The following is a 14,642-nucleotide window of genomic DNA, read 5'->3' as shown; positions in this document are numbered from 1 at the left end:
GATACAGAACCTCAGAAACAGTGATGAGAGGTGTCAGGTACCAATGAAAGGGGCAAGAAGGGAAAGAGAATGTGCACATGCACCAGACCGACAGACTGCCCCTCCTCTGTGGGACTTACTACATGCCAATGTCGATGCTGCGAGCTAGGGGACATCATGCACGGCCAAAGGGAGATGGAGGCACCTTGCTCAAAAGCAGCACACTCCTGGGGCACCTAGGTGGCTCAGTCAGTTGAGCTTCCGGCTTCGGCTCAGGTCATGATCTCGCGGTTCGTGGGTTCGAGCCCCGCATCAGGCTCTGTGCTGACAACTCAGAGCCTGGAGCTTGCTTCGGATTTTGGGTCTCCCTCTCTCTCTTCCCCTCCCTTGCACATGCTCTGTCTCTCTCAGGTCTCAAAAATAAACTATAAAAAAAATTAAAAAACAAACAAACAAACAAACCACACTCTTCCCACTGAGACTGCTCTGCCTATGGAGGAACCAGAATGCTGGCTGCCATCTGCACGTGTGCTCACCCACTGTAGGCAGGAGATGGAAGGATTTCATGGGGGGCATGAAGTCAGAGTTGAAGAAAACCTCCAATATAAAAGCAATCAAAAGAGAAGGAATTGGAGAAACAAATCACAAAGAGGACAGAAGAATATTTAAGAGATAAGATAATACTGCATCTGTGAAATAACAGATACTATAAATATTTAAATGTCCAAAGAACTTAAAAAAATACTCAGAAATGTAAAATGTTGCTAGAAATAATAAATTAATACTGAGAAAGTACCTGGCACAAGGATAAAGCCCAAATAAAATTTCAGAACCTGAGTAAAAGAGAAAATCCTTTAAGTTCCAGAAAGAACAGATCTGTAAAGAATAGGCAATCAGAAGAACACTGGACTTCTCCAGAGTAATCATGAAAAAAAGAGGACAATGGAATCTTTAAATGAGAAATAATTTCTAACTAGAAGTTACAACCTGTAAGTCAACAAAACTACTGAGCATGAGGTTAGTCCGGTTCAAAAAGAAGTTACATCAATGAATTCTTTCTCAATAGATATGAGGAAGAGGAGACCAGGGATCCCACACAGATCAGAGAAAGGACACCCCATGACTCCTACTTTGCAGTAGGTCTTAAACTAACCCAGACTGCATTTAGCAGTCTGGATGGCCCCAAGAAAAAAGATCAAACCAGCTGATTAACTGGTGTACTGAAACACACTAAGAGGGAATTTGGGGATAAACTCAATGGCGAATTCACAAAAAATACCAACAAACAAAACAAGATGCTCAGTAACTCCAGGAAAAACAAATTCAACAAAATAGGGAATGAGGTCACACTGGACTATATGATTTTCCACGTACAGCGTGCACATGGTCACAATAACATTAACACTGCCGGGAGCAAAGGAAAGCACACAGGGGAAACAGCAATAGGCAATGGAAGAGAAGTAGCGCAAAGGACTATGTGTGTGCATAAAATTCAAATTAAAAACATATATACACAATGAATTCCAAGGGGGAAAAAAGTTGTTGCCCAAAGGAAAACTTAAGACAACATTTTTCCTGTGATAATCAAGCCACAGATCTCGACCTACATAAACATGGCTCTTTGACATGCATGACATTTAAAACGTGTCCGTTCTCTTACAGTATTATAACCTATCAGAGTCTGTGAGGCACATGATTGCCATGTAGTTTTTGATCAGGGTCCCTTATAAGAGGTAACAGAATCATGGATGGACTGTGGAGTACCACTGCTTAACTCGGCTCATCAGTACTTCAGCAGGGACTACAGCAGATGCCCACAGCCTGTTTCTGTAAAGAGCCAGAGAATAGATCACCTGTGCTTTGAGGTCCCTCTCACATAGTCTTCAATGTTTACAAACTTTCACAGAAGAATCATTCCGGGCTCACAAAGACCACATAAAAACAGACCCAAGGGTGGATATGGCCCTCAGAAACAGTGTGTCAACCCCCAAATTAGAGGAAATATAAGGTCAGTGTTACAATATTTCATAATCCCTCACCTAAAGCCTTCCCCAGGCAGTTATACCACCACCAAAATGTTAAGTTTAAGTTAATGGTTTACAACTGATCTGCATGTTGGTAACATTTATAAAATTATATTTGTTCTGATTCATCATATGTTCTTTTTCATTATCATCTTATCCAAAGTTAGTATTTTAAGGGCACAGTAAAAGTACACTTTACTACCAGCTATACACAGGTTTATTCTTTAAACATTAAAAAAATTTTTTCTTATGTTTATTTCTGAGAGAGAGAGAGAGCGTAGGCACATGAGTGGGGTATGTCAGAGAGAGGGAGACAGAATCTGAAGCAGGCTCCAGGCTCTGAGTTGTCAGCACAGTGCCAGATACAGGGCTTGAACTCACAAACTGTGAGATCATGACCTGAGCATAAGTCGAATGCTTAACTGACTGGGCCACCCAGGCGCCCCCACATAGCAGGTTCTGGGCTATCCTGTGGTCACTAAACAAAGAGTCCTCACCTTGTTAGAGACAAACACTGAAATATCTGTGGAAGAAACGAGACACTATAGGAGATTCACTTCAAAATCACTGGGAGAAGGGGAGGAAGGATAGTATCAGAGAAGCTGACAGCAACTGTTGGAATCAGGTAATGGGTTCACAACAGTTCTATTATTTCTACTTTTAAATATGTTTAAAATTTTCATACTAAAACATTTTAAGTTCAAGACAAAATGGAACAAATACCAACAGCAGCAAGCGAATACGTGCTTCCAAAAAAGGCTGAATAGTGTCCTCAACTGGGGCCGGGGAGGCAGGCGGTACAGTATAATTAATCCTAGTTTTTTTAATGTTATAATTACATTTTTGGGGTAACTGGATTCTCCAAAAAGGATTAAATGAAGGCTGACTTTCTTACTAAGATGAGACAGAGTAAGCCCCCAGGTACTGCTGATGCACTAAAACATACAATGCTAGTAAGTAGAAGACATTTAAAAATGCACACATGACAAGAGGACACTCTACTGCCACTTCTCTTTCCAAAGAAAAAGTATTTAGTTTTTGGATGATCCTTTCCATGTATCTTGTTCAAACCAGGTTCTATGTTACATTCCCAGAAAAGGTATTAATAAACTAGAGCTGATTTTCCCACAGAAACCATGTGGAAAAAGATCACTATTCCACAGTTAGGGCCTCATAACCAGCTTGTTATAGAAATGACCACTAACACTGTATTTAACTAATACAGCATCTGAAATATAGATACATCACAATGTTGATTAAAATAGGTTAAATACAGGAGTGCCTGGGTGGCTCAAACACCCAACTCTCGGTTTTGGCTCAGCTCATGATCTCATGCTTTGAGTTCCAGCCCTGGGTCAACCTCCGTGCTGACTGTGGGGCCTGCTTGGGATTCTCCCTTTCTCTGCTCCTGCCCGCTCATGCTTGCTGTCTCTCAAAATAACGAGTAAGCATTTTTAAAAATAGGTAAATAAAATAAAGATTACCAACTACATAAAAAAGGTATTTTATAAACATGTTTAAAGTATAATTTCTAATGCCTGTTTTCATGGTGAACAAATGCATGAATGACAAAGCTGGAAGCTTCCTGTGAGGGAAGGCGGTCCCTCTTGTGACTTCTGGCAACATCACCATCCATGCAAACATAAACTTCCATGGCTAGCATGAACTAATAATCCTTAACTAAACCTTTTTTTTTAAAAACAATCCCTTATGTGTGGCTTCCATGGTCCGAAGTCTCAAAGCTTTGGTTGATTTGACAGATAAAATTAAAACACAGTGTACCATGTGTTATAAGATGGCATACAAAATCAAGTATTTTCTTTTCTTTCTTAAAATACTTTTTTTTTTTTATAATGTTTTATTTATTTCTGAGAGAGAGAGTGAGTGTGTGAGCAGGGGAAGGTCAGAGAGGGAGGGAGACACAGAATCTGAAAGAGGCTCCAGGCTCTGAACTAGCTGTCCACTAACAGCACAGAGGCTGACGTGGGGCTCGAACCCACGAACTGTGAGATCATGACTTGAGCTGAAGTCAGACGCTTAACCGACTGAGCCACCCAGGCGCCCCAAAATCAAGTATTTTCATATTATGAAACTTCACGGGAAGTTTCATATTAGTGGCCCTCACATTTAATAAAAGAGGGTTTTAAATGCTTTCTATCAGTTTTCAGAGACTACAGTAATTGTTTCAGGAACAGAAACTACACGTCCCTATATAAAGCAAATGTCTCATTAAAATCATTTTTTGAATCACTGTACTGACCCTCCCCTCCTAGACCCTGTCACCATCCACAACCGTCGCCACAGTGGCAGGTCTTAGCCTTTCCCTGTCCTGTCTGTGCAGTGAAGTCAACAGCCTGAAGACCCTGCCGAAGGTGAGACACAAAGGTTCACGTGACAAGCCGAACTGGAGGGCAGTGATACAGCTGCAATGGCCTTGGGCTGAGGCCAGGCGCTGCAGAGTACCAGACATCCTCAGAGTTCAGAAATCTTTATTCATACCCTTCCTTGGTTTTCTTCATTTTCTATTAATTATATCACCTGCACCAAAATATCAATTATCCAAACTCCTTTAAAGATCAGCTTACCTGGTGATATTATCACAAATTCCATGGCCTCCAAATTTTGCAGTTTCTACAGGGGCTCCAGGCTTTCGTACCATGATTTTGAGCATCAGGCGTTTACCCTTCATGCCAGCAGCCTCAAGTCGTCGCTGAATTTCTTCTGAGAGATTCAGAAGAAAAGCTTCTGCTTCCTTTGGCTATGGAGAGACAAACACAGAAGATCTCCCATATTATTTTCTTAGATACCAAACAATTCTCAAATATTTTCACTTTCAAAACCAAACATTTATACTATTTATATCCTGCTAAGTAAGTATCTATTAAAAACAAACATTCTGCAAGCCATAGAAACAGCAAGAGTGTAAAGTCTTCATGTCAAGCATCAAGAGTCTATGGTCTAGTTGCAAAGAGGGGACTATGTAAAAAGATAGAGTAAATAAATGGAGAAAAGTCGTTAAGAGATCAGTACCTGGGTAAACCTTATTCCATAGTTGATCTCAGCTGAAATAGATTTTCTTTCTTTTTCAGTTCGAACCGGTCTATCATCCAAACCACGGCAGAACCTATAAAGCATCTGACCTGTTTTGGGACCAAATTCTTTTTGGAGTTTTGCCATTGTCATATACTGCAAGTCTCCACAAGTTTTAATTCCCAAAGACATCAGCTTGGATTCCATTGAACGTCCAACTCCTAGAAAAGGAGATACGCATAGTTCTTTAATTCTGCACATAAGCCATTAAAAACAGTTCAGCAATGTTAAAGAACTGTTATTCATCCAAAAAACAACTAGTTTAATTTCTCTTAAAATTTTTAAGTGACATAATTGAAGCTTCTCAAAGGTTAAAGAATTTTTTAGTGCAAACGCTAGTAAAGTATTTCTAGAATCTATTTCTCAATCTGAGCTTCACATATAGGTGAACCCTCTCAAATACGTGTAACTAGGTAAGTTCTCAAAAGAATGCCTTCTTTATTACTGAGTAACATTAAGATTTCTATCTTAATCACGGAATAAATTAATGAAGTTACAGACCTGTTTAAACAGGTCTATAGTATGACTTACAGACATGTGAGGGACTAACGAGTGATAGGAATTCTACTACGATTTCAGTGATGGCGAAACCTCATGATACCTTCAGCCTCACTTATTATGAATGTAAACTAAAACGAGAACTTACAATACTGGTCCAAACCTAAAAACATTATTGCTGTCATACTGGACAAAGTGACCCAGGGATGAAGGTTCCTAAACAAACAAAGTGGCGGCAAGGGCAAGACAGATTTCTTTTATCAACAGAGATGATCTCCCCGAAAAGGACTCAGCCCTCCTGCATGTGGCACGGTCCCTGTGTCCTCTTCCAAACTCAAGGTTTGAGCCTCACCTGGAGGATGCTGATGAGTTCTGCCGCTCTCAATTTGCCCAAGACCTTAACAAAGGTACACATATCTAGGAGAGATATTTAAGAGTAACCTAGGGAAACTAAAATCTTTATCACAATGGTCTCCGCACCATCAAATCAGTAATTTCCACCTCATCAGTAATGGGGAAAAGACTGTTTCTGGTCTTCTGCAGGAGCTTGGTGGAGAGCTCAGAGTGAAGTCTGGTATGTTCATCACTTGATTCTCATTCTTCCAGTGGCTACTCTCTCAGTGGTCTTCAGCAGAAGGACAACTGGTCTAGTCCAGGCTCTGCCAGGAGAACCTCTCTGAAGCAGTTACCAGGGTTAGGAGGCTGCCAACTCTACAAGAGATCTATGGCTGTGGAGGTGGGAAAAGGTATTCCCTCATGAAGTTAGATGAAAGGTGTTAAGGGTGCTGCCTCCCATCTGTGCCATTTTAAAGTTCAAGTAAGAACAGAGAACAAGAATACCAGAGTCAGCTTTAAAAAGAATGAAATCTGCCAGAGGAATACCATTTACAAAAAGGTGAAACACTAAGTGAAACCTATCTTATTATTTTTCATGATGGGAGGAGAAACCCAAGGGAAGAAACAAATCAGGCACTAGACTGGCCAAAGTCAGACACGACACACTATTCGGGTTCAGGAAAGGTTTTTGTTTCTATTTCTCTCTCCCACTACTGCCCTACTCTCAAACGAGAGTAAAACTCTCGTTTTACTCAAACATGACCATAATATTTCCCTTAGAGATCTAGAGAATTGCTGATATGCTCTGACTTATAAAATCAGCAAGAGGCAATAATCCTCAATTAATTCTGTGTGTGTGGTGGTAGGGCAGGAGGAAAACCTATTGTTTCTTTATCTTCAATACAGTGGAACAGATTATTAGCTAATAGGTACAAAAGAAAGGCTATCATATTAAATATCACCAAATTAAAAACAATCAACCTAATCTAAGTAAACTGTCCCTCTGGGGAGAAACAAAAGATCCTGTCTGCTGTAAGCTCATCTAATGAAATGGAATGGCCCTGAGGTTGAACAGGAGAGGGAAGCATGTGGGGGCACAGCCCACCTCTAACCCCTACCATAATGAGTGGGGAGGAAAAATTAATCAGCACCAAAACCCTAAGAGGTTTGCTAGTTTAACTGACTGCATCATGTTTAAGTATTTGTAAGGAAAGGAGGCACCTCTAGGGGACAAAGTAATAGGGTCTTGAGGCTCAAACTGAGTGCAGCCACCTAGAAAGGAAAGTGAAAGAAAATATGCTAGCCTAGAACCAAGCAAGGAGAAAAAAAAAAAAAAAAAAAAAAAAAGATGCAGAAGCTCCCGGTCTAGCCACTGGGACAAAGATTTAGTATCTGTCCTTGAAGGGGAACTACTATTCCAGATTAAAAATAGCCAGTAAGGTCTCTTCCCCTGGCATTCAGAACTGGCAGTACAATAGTAACACAGAAGAATAAAATTTCAAAGAATAAAGTTTTCATCATCTAAATTAACACTATTCAGCAGAACTTTCTATGATGATTAAAATTTTCTTTATCTGTGCTGTCCAATCCAGTAGGCACCTGCCATGCGTGGTGGCTATTGAGCACTGAAATGGGACTAGTGCAGATGAGGAACTGAATTTTATTTGACTGCAATTAAACTTTAAATTTTCCTAACTTCACTTAGTTCCTGTATCAGAACAGCACAGATCTTTCTGTACACCCACATGTTCATAGTGTTTCTCTGAGAGCAGCAAAAGAGATGGCAACAGTAGGCCAGGTGCCCAAACCCAGGTGGCACCAGGTCCTTCAATCAAGGTACACACATAAGGTGAAAAGCCTTGCAAAGATCCAAAGAACTTGGAGAAGTGGCTACTGTATTTAAATAACTGTTGTGGACAATCCTTTCTTTAAATAAAAACATTTCATTAGGTAATTTGTTAGTGTAACATATATTCTTTATTCTATAGTCTCCTAAAACATAAACTTACCAAAAATGTGTTTTCTCCTACTTAGGTAGGAAGACAATAACTGTATAAACTCTGCTACACAACTGTGTGCAATGTACACATTTAAGGGCACAGAGGGCCAAAAAGAGCTTGCAGAGGACAATGGGGGAGGTGTGTTCATTCATCCCAAGTTTCTTCTGGCTATTGGCCAGAGAGCAGAATCTCCTCACAGCACATTCCACAAGATGTTAATAGGCACTATCTATTCATCTTCAAATATCTTTGGGAAATGACTACTTAACAAAAATAAGTAGGTTACTGCAACAATTCTCAACTTTTACTATGTGTGCCTCCACCAGGGATGCTTCCCACACACATGTGAAGTCTTTTTATTAAAGCAATAGCCTGTATTCTGTGAAGAACACTTTGGGAAAAGAGGATTATATTGCCGTCTTCAAGACAAGCCTAACAATAGCAAAGAGTGACATTGTGCATACCTGAAATGTTCTAAATTTATCTAAGAATTTGGGATATTGGTAAAAGTCTATCGACATATGGAACTCACATGAAGAATTCTGGGTGGATACAACCTGGTTTTGAAGAGAGGAGGCCACAAGGGAAGATGGCTTGACAGAAGAAACCAATCTTGCCACCCCTCACTATATTTTGGACATCCCTTAGGAAATTTGATGCTGTGTATATATGAGATTTCGACCAGGGCATGGAACTTCAGAAACTGCCCTTCAAGAAATAAAATCTTTCTGGCCAGGAAACAAATGAAAGTGAAAGGGAAGATTACCAGGTTCAGGAACTAAAAACTCTATTTCTTGTAAAAACAAACAAAACCAAAAGAAAACAAACAAAAAAACCCCAACCAAACCAACAAAAATGACTCGGTTTAAAGAAGATGGTGATAGTCTGAACTGTGTCTCCTTCTAACACTCAATACCTCAGAATGTAACTATAATTAGAGACAGGGCCTTGAAAGAGGTAAGTACAGTAATGAGGTCGTATACAAGTGACTCCTAATCCTTAGGACTGGTGTCCCTGTAAGAAAAGGTTAGGATACAGACGCACAAAGAAAAAAGATCTTGTGACAACATGGAGAAGACAGTCAATCTACAAGCCACGGAAAGAGGCTTCAGAAGAAACCACCCTGCTGACAACTCAATCTTGGACTTCTAGCCCCCAGAATCCTGAGAAAATAAGTTTCCATTACTAAAGCCATGCAGTCTGTAGCATTTTGTTACAGTAGCCTTAGCAAACTAACAGAGATGGCTAACATAAAAACCTTGAATTCCTTTTTTTAAGTAGGCTTCATGCCCAGCATGGAGCCTAACAAAAGGCTTGAACTCACGACCCTGAGATAAGACCTTAGCTGAGATCAAGAGTCCGACACTTAACCAAATGAGCCACCCAATTGCCCTCAGAGACATTTCTTAGAAAGAAGTATCAATCTACTGGGGCACCTGGGTAGCTTAGTTGGTTAAGCATCTGACTCTTGGTTTCAGCTCAGGTCATCCATCATCTTGCGGTTCATGGGTTTGAGCCCCACTTTTGGGCTCTGTGCTGACACTGTGGAGCCTACTTGGGATTCTCTCTCTCCCTCTCGCTCTGCCCTTCCCCCGTGCACATTCTCTTTCTCTCCCTTCCTCAAAATGAAAACTTAAAAAAAAAAAAAAGGTATCTACAATAGCAAGAAAATCTAAGTATTTAATTACTGTGAAATAAACTGTCCTACACATACAAAAAAATTCCACCTATTCCGGGCCTCAAAAGGGCAACTGTTTCTGTTATAATTAACTATATCTGATGATTTCTCTATGGAAAGATTTTTACATGCTAGGTTTGTTAGCCACATAGTAACCACACAAAAATCTAAAATAACTAAACATCCTGGCCCTTAGCAGTGAAAGGTGGAGATAGACATTTTATTTCAACCTCTTAGTTACCAAAACATAATATTTCGTCTTTAGGTTTTATTCTTCCTAATATGATTCATACATTTTCTACTTTTAAAGCAATTTGCTTACTAAACTCAGAAACTTATCACAAGTGCAGCAGTATAATTTTATAAATAGGGGGATCGATTTTCAAAACTTTGTACTTGGCTTACAAGTACACAATTTCAATTATGATTTATCTAAAGGGCCAAATGTCAATTTAATCATATTTAAAATGACTTCTTAGAATTCCCTGATCTTGTCAGTTGAGAAATATTTAAAGTAAAAGATGTGAGAAACAAGTAAAAGGTAACATGTAGGTCCTGATAAGGATTACTCCCTGCAGAATTTCAAATTCTGTTTCTCATGGCACTCAATCATGGATAACAAATAATTAATCAGGTTTTGGAAAAGAGTTATGTTACAAAACTATGAAAAGCACTGATAAATGTTTACAATATATGAAAGTTAAAAAAAAGCACAGATCTGTGTTTACCTGGCAGATTACTAACTAGCTGACCTCTGATAAATTCATCTACTTCTTCTGGTTTTAGGTGGTACTGCCCATCTGGTTTTGCTTTTCTAGTTGCCATTCGAGCAAGAAGAATATTAGAACCTATGAAGTGAAAAAAAAAAAAAGGTGTTCAAGAAATATTCATCACAACTATTTTTAAATTTCTTAAAAAAGACATCTACAGACAGGTTACCTATCCAATTTCTTCCAAAAACAATGAAAAATAATTTTCAATTCTGGTCATTTCAAATACAGTACAATATTGGCAGAAATTTGTTAAGTATGAAAGATTATAATTCACATGGTTACTGGATAGAGGCTTCCCTTTGTTCCAAAGTGTCATTTCAACACCTACTACCCTGGTAAAGGAACAGAAAAAACATTCCTAGTCTTATGATTGGAAGTTTACAGGCACTGAAGGCAATGATCAGAAATTAGATCCTCCCACCAAATGCCTCCAGGCTCAGCAGGGAAATAAAGCCAAAGGAATGCTACTGAATGGAGGGATGGGGGTTGGGGGGAGGAAGAAGGGAGTTCAAGGAACCCAAAGTTCCCTACATAATCAGAAAATGCGCAGCAGAAATTGAGGGTATGAGCATCTTAAAAACAAAGACAGACAATGACAGTGAAGTCCCAGGTGTGGTGTGGACCTGGAGAAGTAAAGCAGAGCAGAGGAAAAGGCTACCGGGGACAGAGACGGTGTCAGGGGTCTGAGAGGAGGTTGTCAGGTAAACTACTATGTGAATAATAAAATTTCCTAATTTATGAAAGACATCTAAAAAGGACATGCCTTGGTCTAATAGAAGACTTATGTAACAACGACATGTTTTCCTAGGGTAGATATGTAGATATTCATGAAGAGAAAAAGTTCTGTAAAGTCACAACAAAATGATAAAAGTGGTGAATTGTGGAGAGACAAAGGAGGTTTAGGAATGGAAATATCATGTGGGATTTTCATTTTAATTATGTGCTTAAACTTAAAAGAATGTGCTACACTCATATTGTCACACCTGTAAATTAGAAAGAAGTGTAAGTTAAAACAAACAACGAAACCCATGCCAGATTCTGGAATACAGAAAATAAGCCCTAAATGAACGTTGAGAAGGATCTGCAGGCCAAACACGGGAGAAGAAAGGTAGACTAGCTAGCTAGTAACAGGAAGAATGCTATGAATGTATTAATCATGTTTTTAGTTTTCTGTATCTTATGATACCATGTTTTGACATCTTAAAAATCTTGCTGGCTGGGGAGAGGGCTAGCTGGTTCCCAAGGACGGTAAACAGCTCCCCTGGGATCAACACCTCTCCTATGCAAGCCAGGCATTCCCAACCACCTCCTTATCAAGCTCACACATAAAAACAGTTATTTTCCTGCCGTAAATCATCCCAGGGCCAAAGTACCAGGCAACTAGACATCTCTGCTTATAGCCCTAAGATAACAGGATTATCCACAGTAACCAGTCCAAAGCTGTTTACTGTGCTCTGTCCAGCTTTTCCCACAGAAACCCCAATATAGGCTCCGACCTAGGATTCCCTCTCGCTCCTGCTTCTGCCTCCTGACCAAAACTGGGGGCTTCCCCTGTTTTGTGGCCCTGTGTGGTGTGTCATGCCTTCTCCTCCTCTCAGGAAGTATTAAGAAATAAAAACCTTTCCACAGCACTGGCTGCTCTGGGTCATCACTCAGTTCTCTCCATAAACTAAAAGTCCCAAGGGTACAAATGAGACAGGGAACTTCAGATGAAGGATTTCTGAAGGAGAATGGAAGAGTGGTGGTTGGAAGCGAGTGACAAGCTACCTCCCAAACCTGGGACATACAGAGTACTTGAGAGAATCCAAGTAAAGAGGTATCCTGTCAGGAGCTGTTGAGTATGTTCAGAAAGGAGGAGGTGACTCAGAGAAGTTGAGGTATGACAAAGAGGGCTCCAGAGGGCACAGCTGAGGAAACAAAGCACACGGATTAGATGTAAAACAGATAAGGAGGGGGGAGAGATGGGGCAATCACTGAGGGCACTGGCTGAGAAGGGTGACTTCTGGAATTGAGAGTGAAGACAGGACTGGTGGAGCACTCTAGGGCACTGAAGTTCAGGAAGTAACTGGATTACAAGATTCAGTAACACTTAACTCCAAATCCACCCCTCATACCCCATCATACTGCTTTAAATAAGGCTTCAGTTCACTTAAAAAAGAGTATGTTTATGGAAGCACCCAGGTGGCTCAGTCGGTTAAGTGTCAGACTTAGGGCTCAGGGCATGATCTAAGTTCATGGGTTAGAGCCCCACGTCAGGTTCTGGGCTGACAGCTCAGAGCCTGGGGTCTGCTTCGGATTCTGTGTCTCCCTCTCATTCTGCCTTTCCCCCACTTGTGGTCTGTTCGCTCTCTCTCAAAATTAAATAAACATTAAAAAATATTTTTTAAAGAGTATATTTACAAATATTGAATTCAATTCCCCCCATTTTTGAAAAACTAAGATACTCCAACTTGTTTATCCAAAAGGTATCATTATCAATCACTGACTTGCATTTCCAACCCTTTTATCTCACGTATTACACAAATATGAGTGATGCTAAGACCAGTTTTAGAAGTCAGAGGCCTATGTGGTATGGTAAGAAAAAAAACTAAAAAAAAATCACTCCTAAAAATTAAATGATAGTCAATGATCACAAAGCAATACTTCGAGTAAAATGAATTGTATGAGTTAAGTTGGATACTAACCAATTCCAACAGAGGCAGCACATTTAGTCTGGTCTTTGATTTCCATGCGGACAGCATTTGCAAATTCATCAGGAGTAAGTCTGGTCTCTGCAAGGATCTCAGTGATGTCAACTAGTGCTTCATCACAACTCACAGCTTCGATGTTATGTGTGTAGCTATCAACAATAGAGCAAAGGCAGTGAACCACAGCTGCAGCCTTGCCATCTAGGAGACACTTAATGTTGCAAAGTCTAGCCTTCCAATGGCATCTTTCTTCACATTTCCTTATAAGACTTAAAATACTGAAAGGTATTACCATTTTAGTTAAACTGGCCCAAGTGCCATTAGTCACCTTTTAACTGTAAAATTAATTAATTAGTATTTTCTCGTTTTCCATATTAACTACCAAAATTACAATAAAATTATCATTCTAGTTTCTCTATACTGAAAAGCTCTATACTGTAAAGCTCTGAACAGCTGAAAATTAGTGGGTGAATCAGAAATGCCACAACATTTGATCTAAAACATTTTCAAGCATGGTTTACCAGAATCCCAAACAGACAGAAAATTTACACAAATTAAGTAAGTAATTGATGATTTCCTAAACAAAAATACCACAATTAAAGACCTTTCAGTGTAGCAGACCTAGGATACAGGATATAAAGGCCAATCAACCCGAATATCTGTCTTTAAAGACAGTGATGACATTCCTTGAATGTGGAAATACTGTGGGTTTTGGTTATCATCTATGACACAAAGGCCTTGTTTTAATCAGCTAGAGAAGCGGAAGAGGAAGAGCAGAGTTGTTGTGTGGTTCCAAAGCTAATTAAATATGTGGACCACAAATGGAAGGCAACCAAGGTCAAAAATGCGTCTTCAATAATCTACATGGTAATGTATACTATGCGTCATCTCACCTACATCTTATTGCAGGTTAATGAATATCTGTATTCATTTAAGAAAGGAGTGTTATATTTACACCTAAATAAAGGGAAGAGCAGAAAGGTGCACCTGATATGAGGAACTTTGCTTCAGAGTGAAAGCTAATCTGAGGCACAGAGTATGAAGACGAGGCAGGATTTCCAAAGAGTGGTAGGAGAATAACACTGTGAATTTTTTTTCCCCAAAGCAAAGCCACACGTCACTGACAACATCTTCATGAACTAAAATGATCTCAGGACTAGAGATCCCTAGTCCTGTCATGGCTCTCTCTCAAATCCTCCTGATATGAGATTTAGGCTGATAGTTGCTTGAATGCCTTGATACTCAGAACACAGTTGTACCGCTGACCAGCTCAGTCGTTCATTCTCAGCCCTTATCTGGATGCTTCTATTGACCTCAGCTCTGGAACAGGATTTATAAAGCACACTTTCCACTTGGTAACACCAGCACTCCCACATGTGGGATCTTAAGGACAGCTGTGATTATAAATGGCTTATCATTCAGCACACAGACCTACATACTAGTACCAGATGACATCATCTGTTCCTTTTATCTTCTTTCTCTCTTGATCAGAGATTGAATCTCATTCCTCTCTGTAGGACCAGCATCATCAACAGCTGTTTGTATTTAATAGATAATAAACAGATATTCAAAATGAT

General features: G+C 39.8%; 1 protein-coding gene across 5 annotated transcripts in view; it reads right to left on the bottom strand.

Moving 5' to 3' along the window:
* The window catches only part of REV1 (REV1 DNA directed polymerase), a 64,391-nt gene that overhangs the window by 8,038 nt on the left and 41,711 nt on the right, over positions 1 to 14,642 (bottom strand). For all 5 annotated transcript variants that reach the window (XM_077749252.1, XM_077749253.1, XM_077749255.1 and 2 more), the window contains 4 exons: positions 13,063 to 13,217; positions 10,334 to 10,453; positions 5,034 to 5,254; positions 4,589 to 4,761 (listed from right to left, as the gene is read on the bottom strand). In XM_077749252.1, the coding sequence (XP_077605378.1) occupies positions 4,589 to 4,761; positions 5,034 to 5,254; positions 10,334 to 10,453; positions 13,063 to 13,217 (669 nt within the window). The remainder of the gene's footprint in view (positions 1 to 4,588; positions 4,762 to 5,033; positions 5,255 to 10,333; positions 10,454 to 13,062; positions 13,218 to 14,642) is intronic.

Source organism: Crocuta crocuta, unplaced genomic scaffold (genome assembly GCF_008692635.1).
Source record: "Crocuta crocuta isolate KB4526 unplaced genomic scaffold, BGI_CrCroc_1.0 scaffold118, whole genome shotgun sequence".
Taxonomy (NCBI): Eukaryota; Metazoa; Chordata; class Mammalia; order Carnivora; family Hyaenidae; genus Crocuta; species Crocuta crocuta.
The sequence above is the reverse complement of the archived record's forward strand: the minus strand, read 5'-3'. Positions and strand labels throughout refer to the sequence as shown.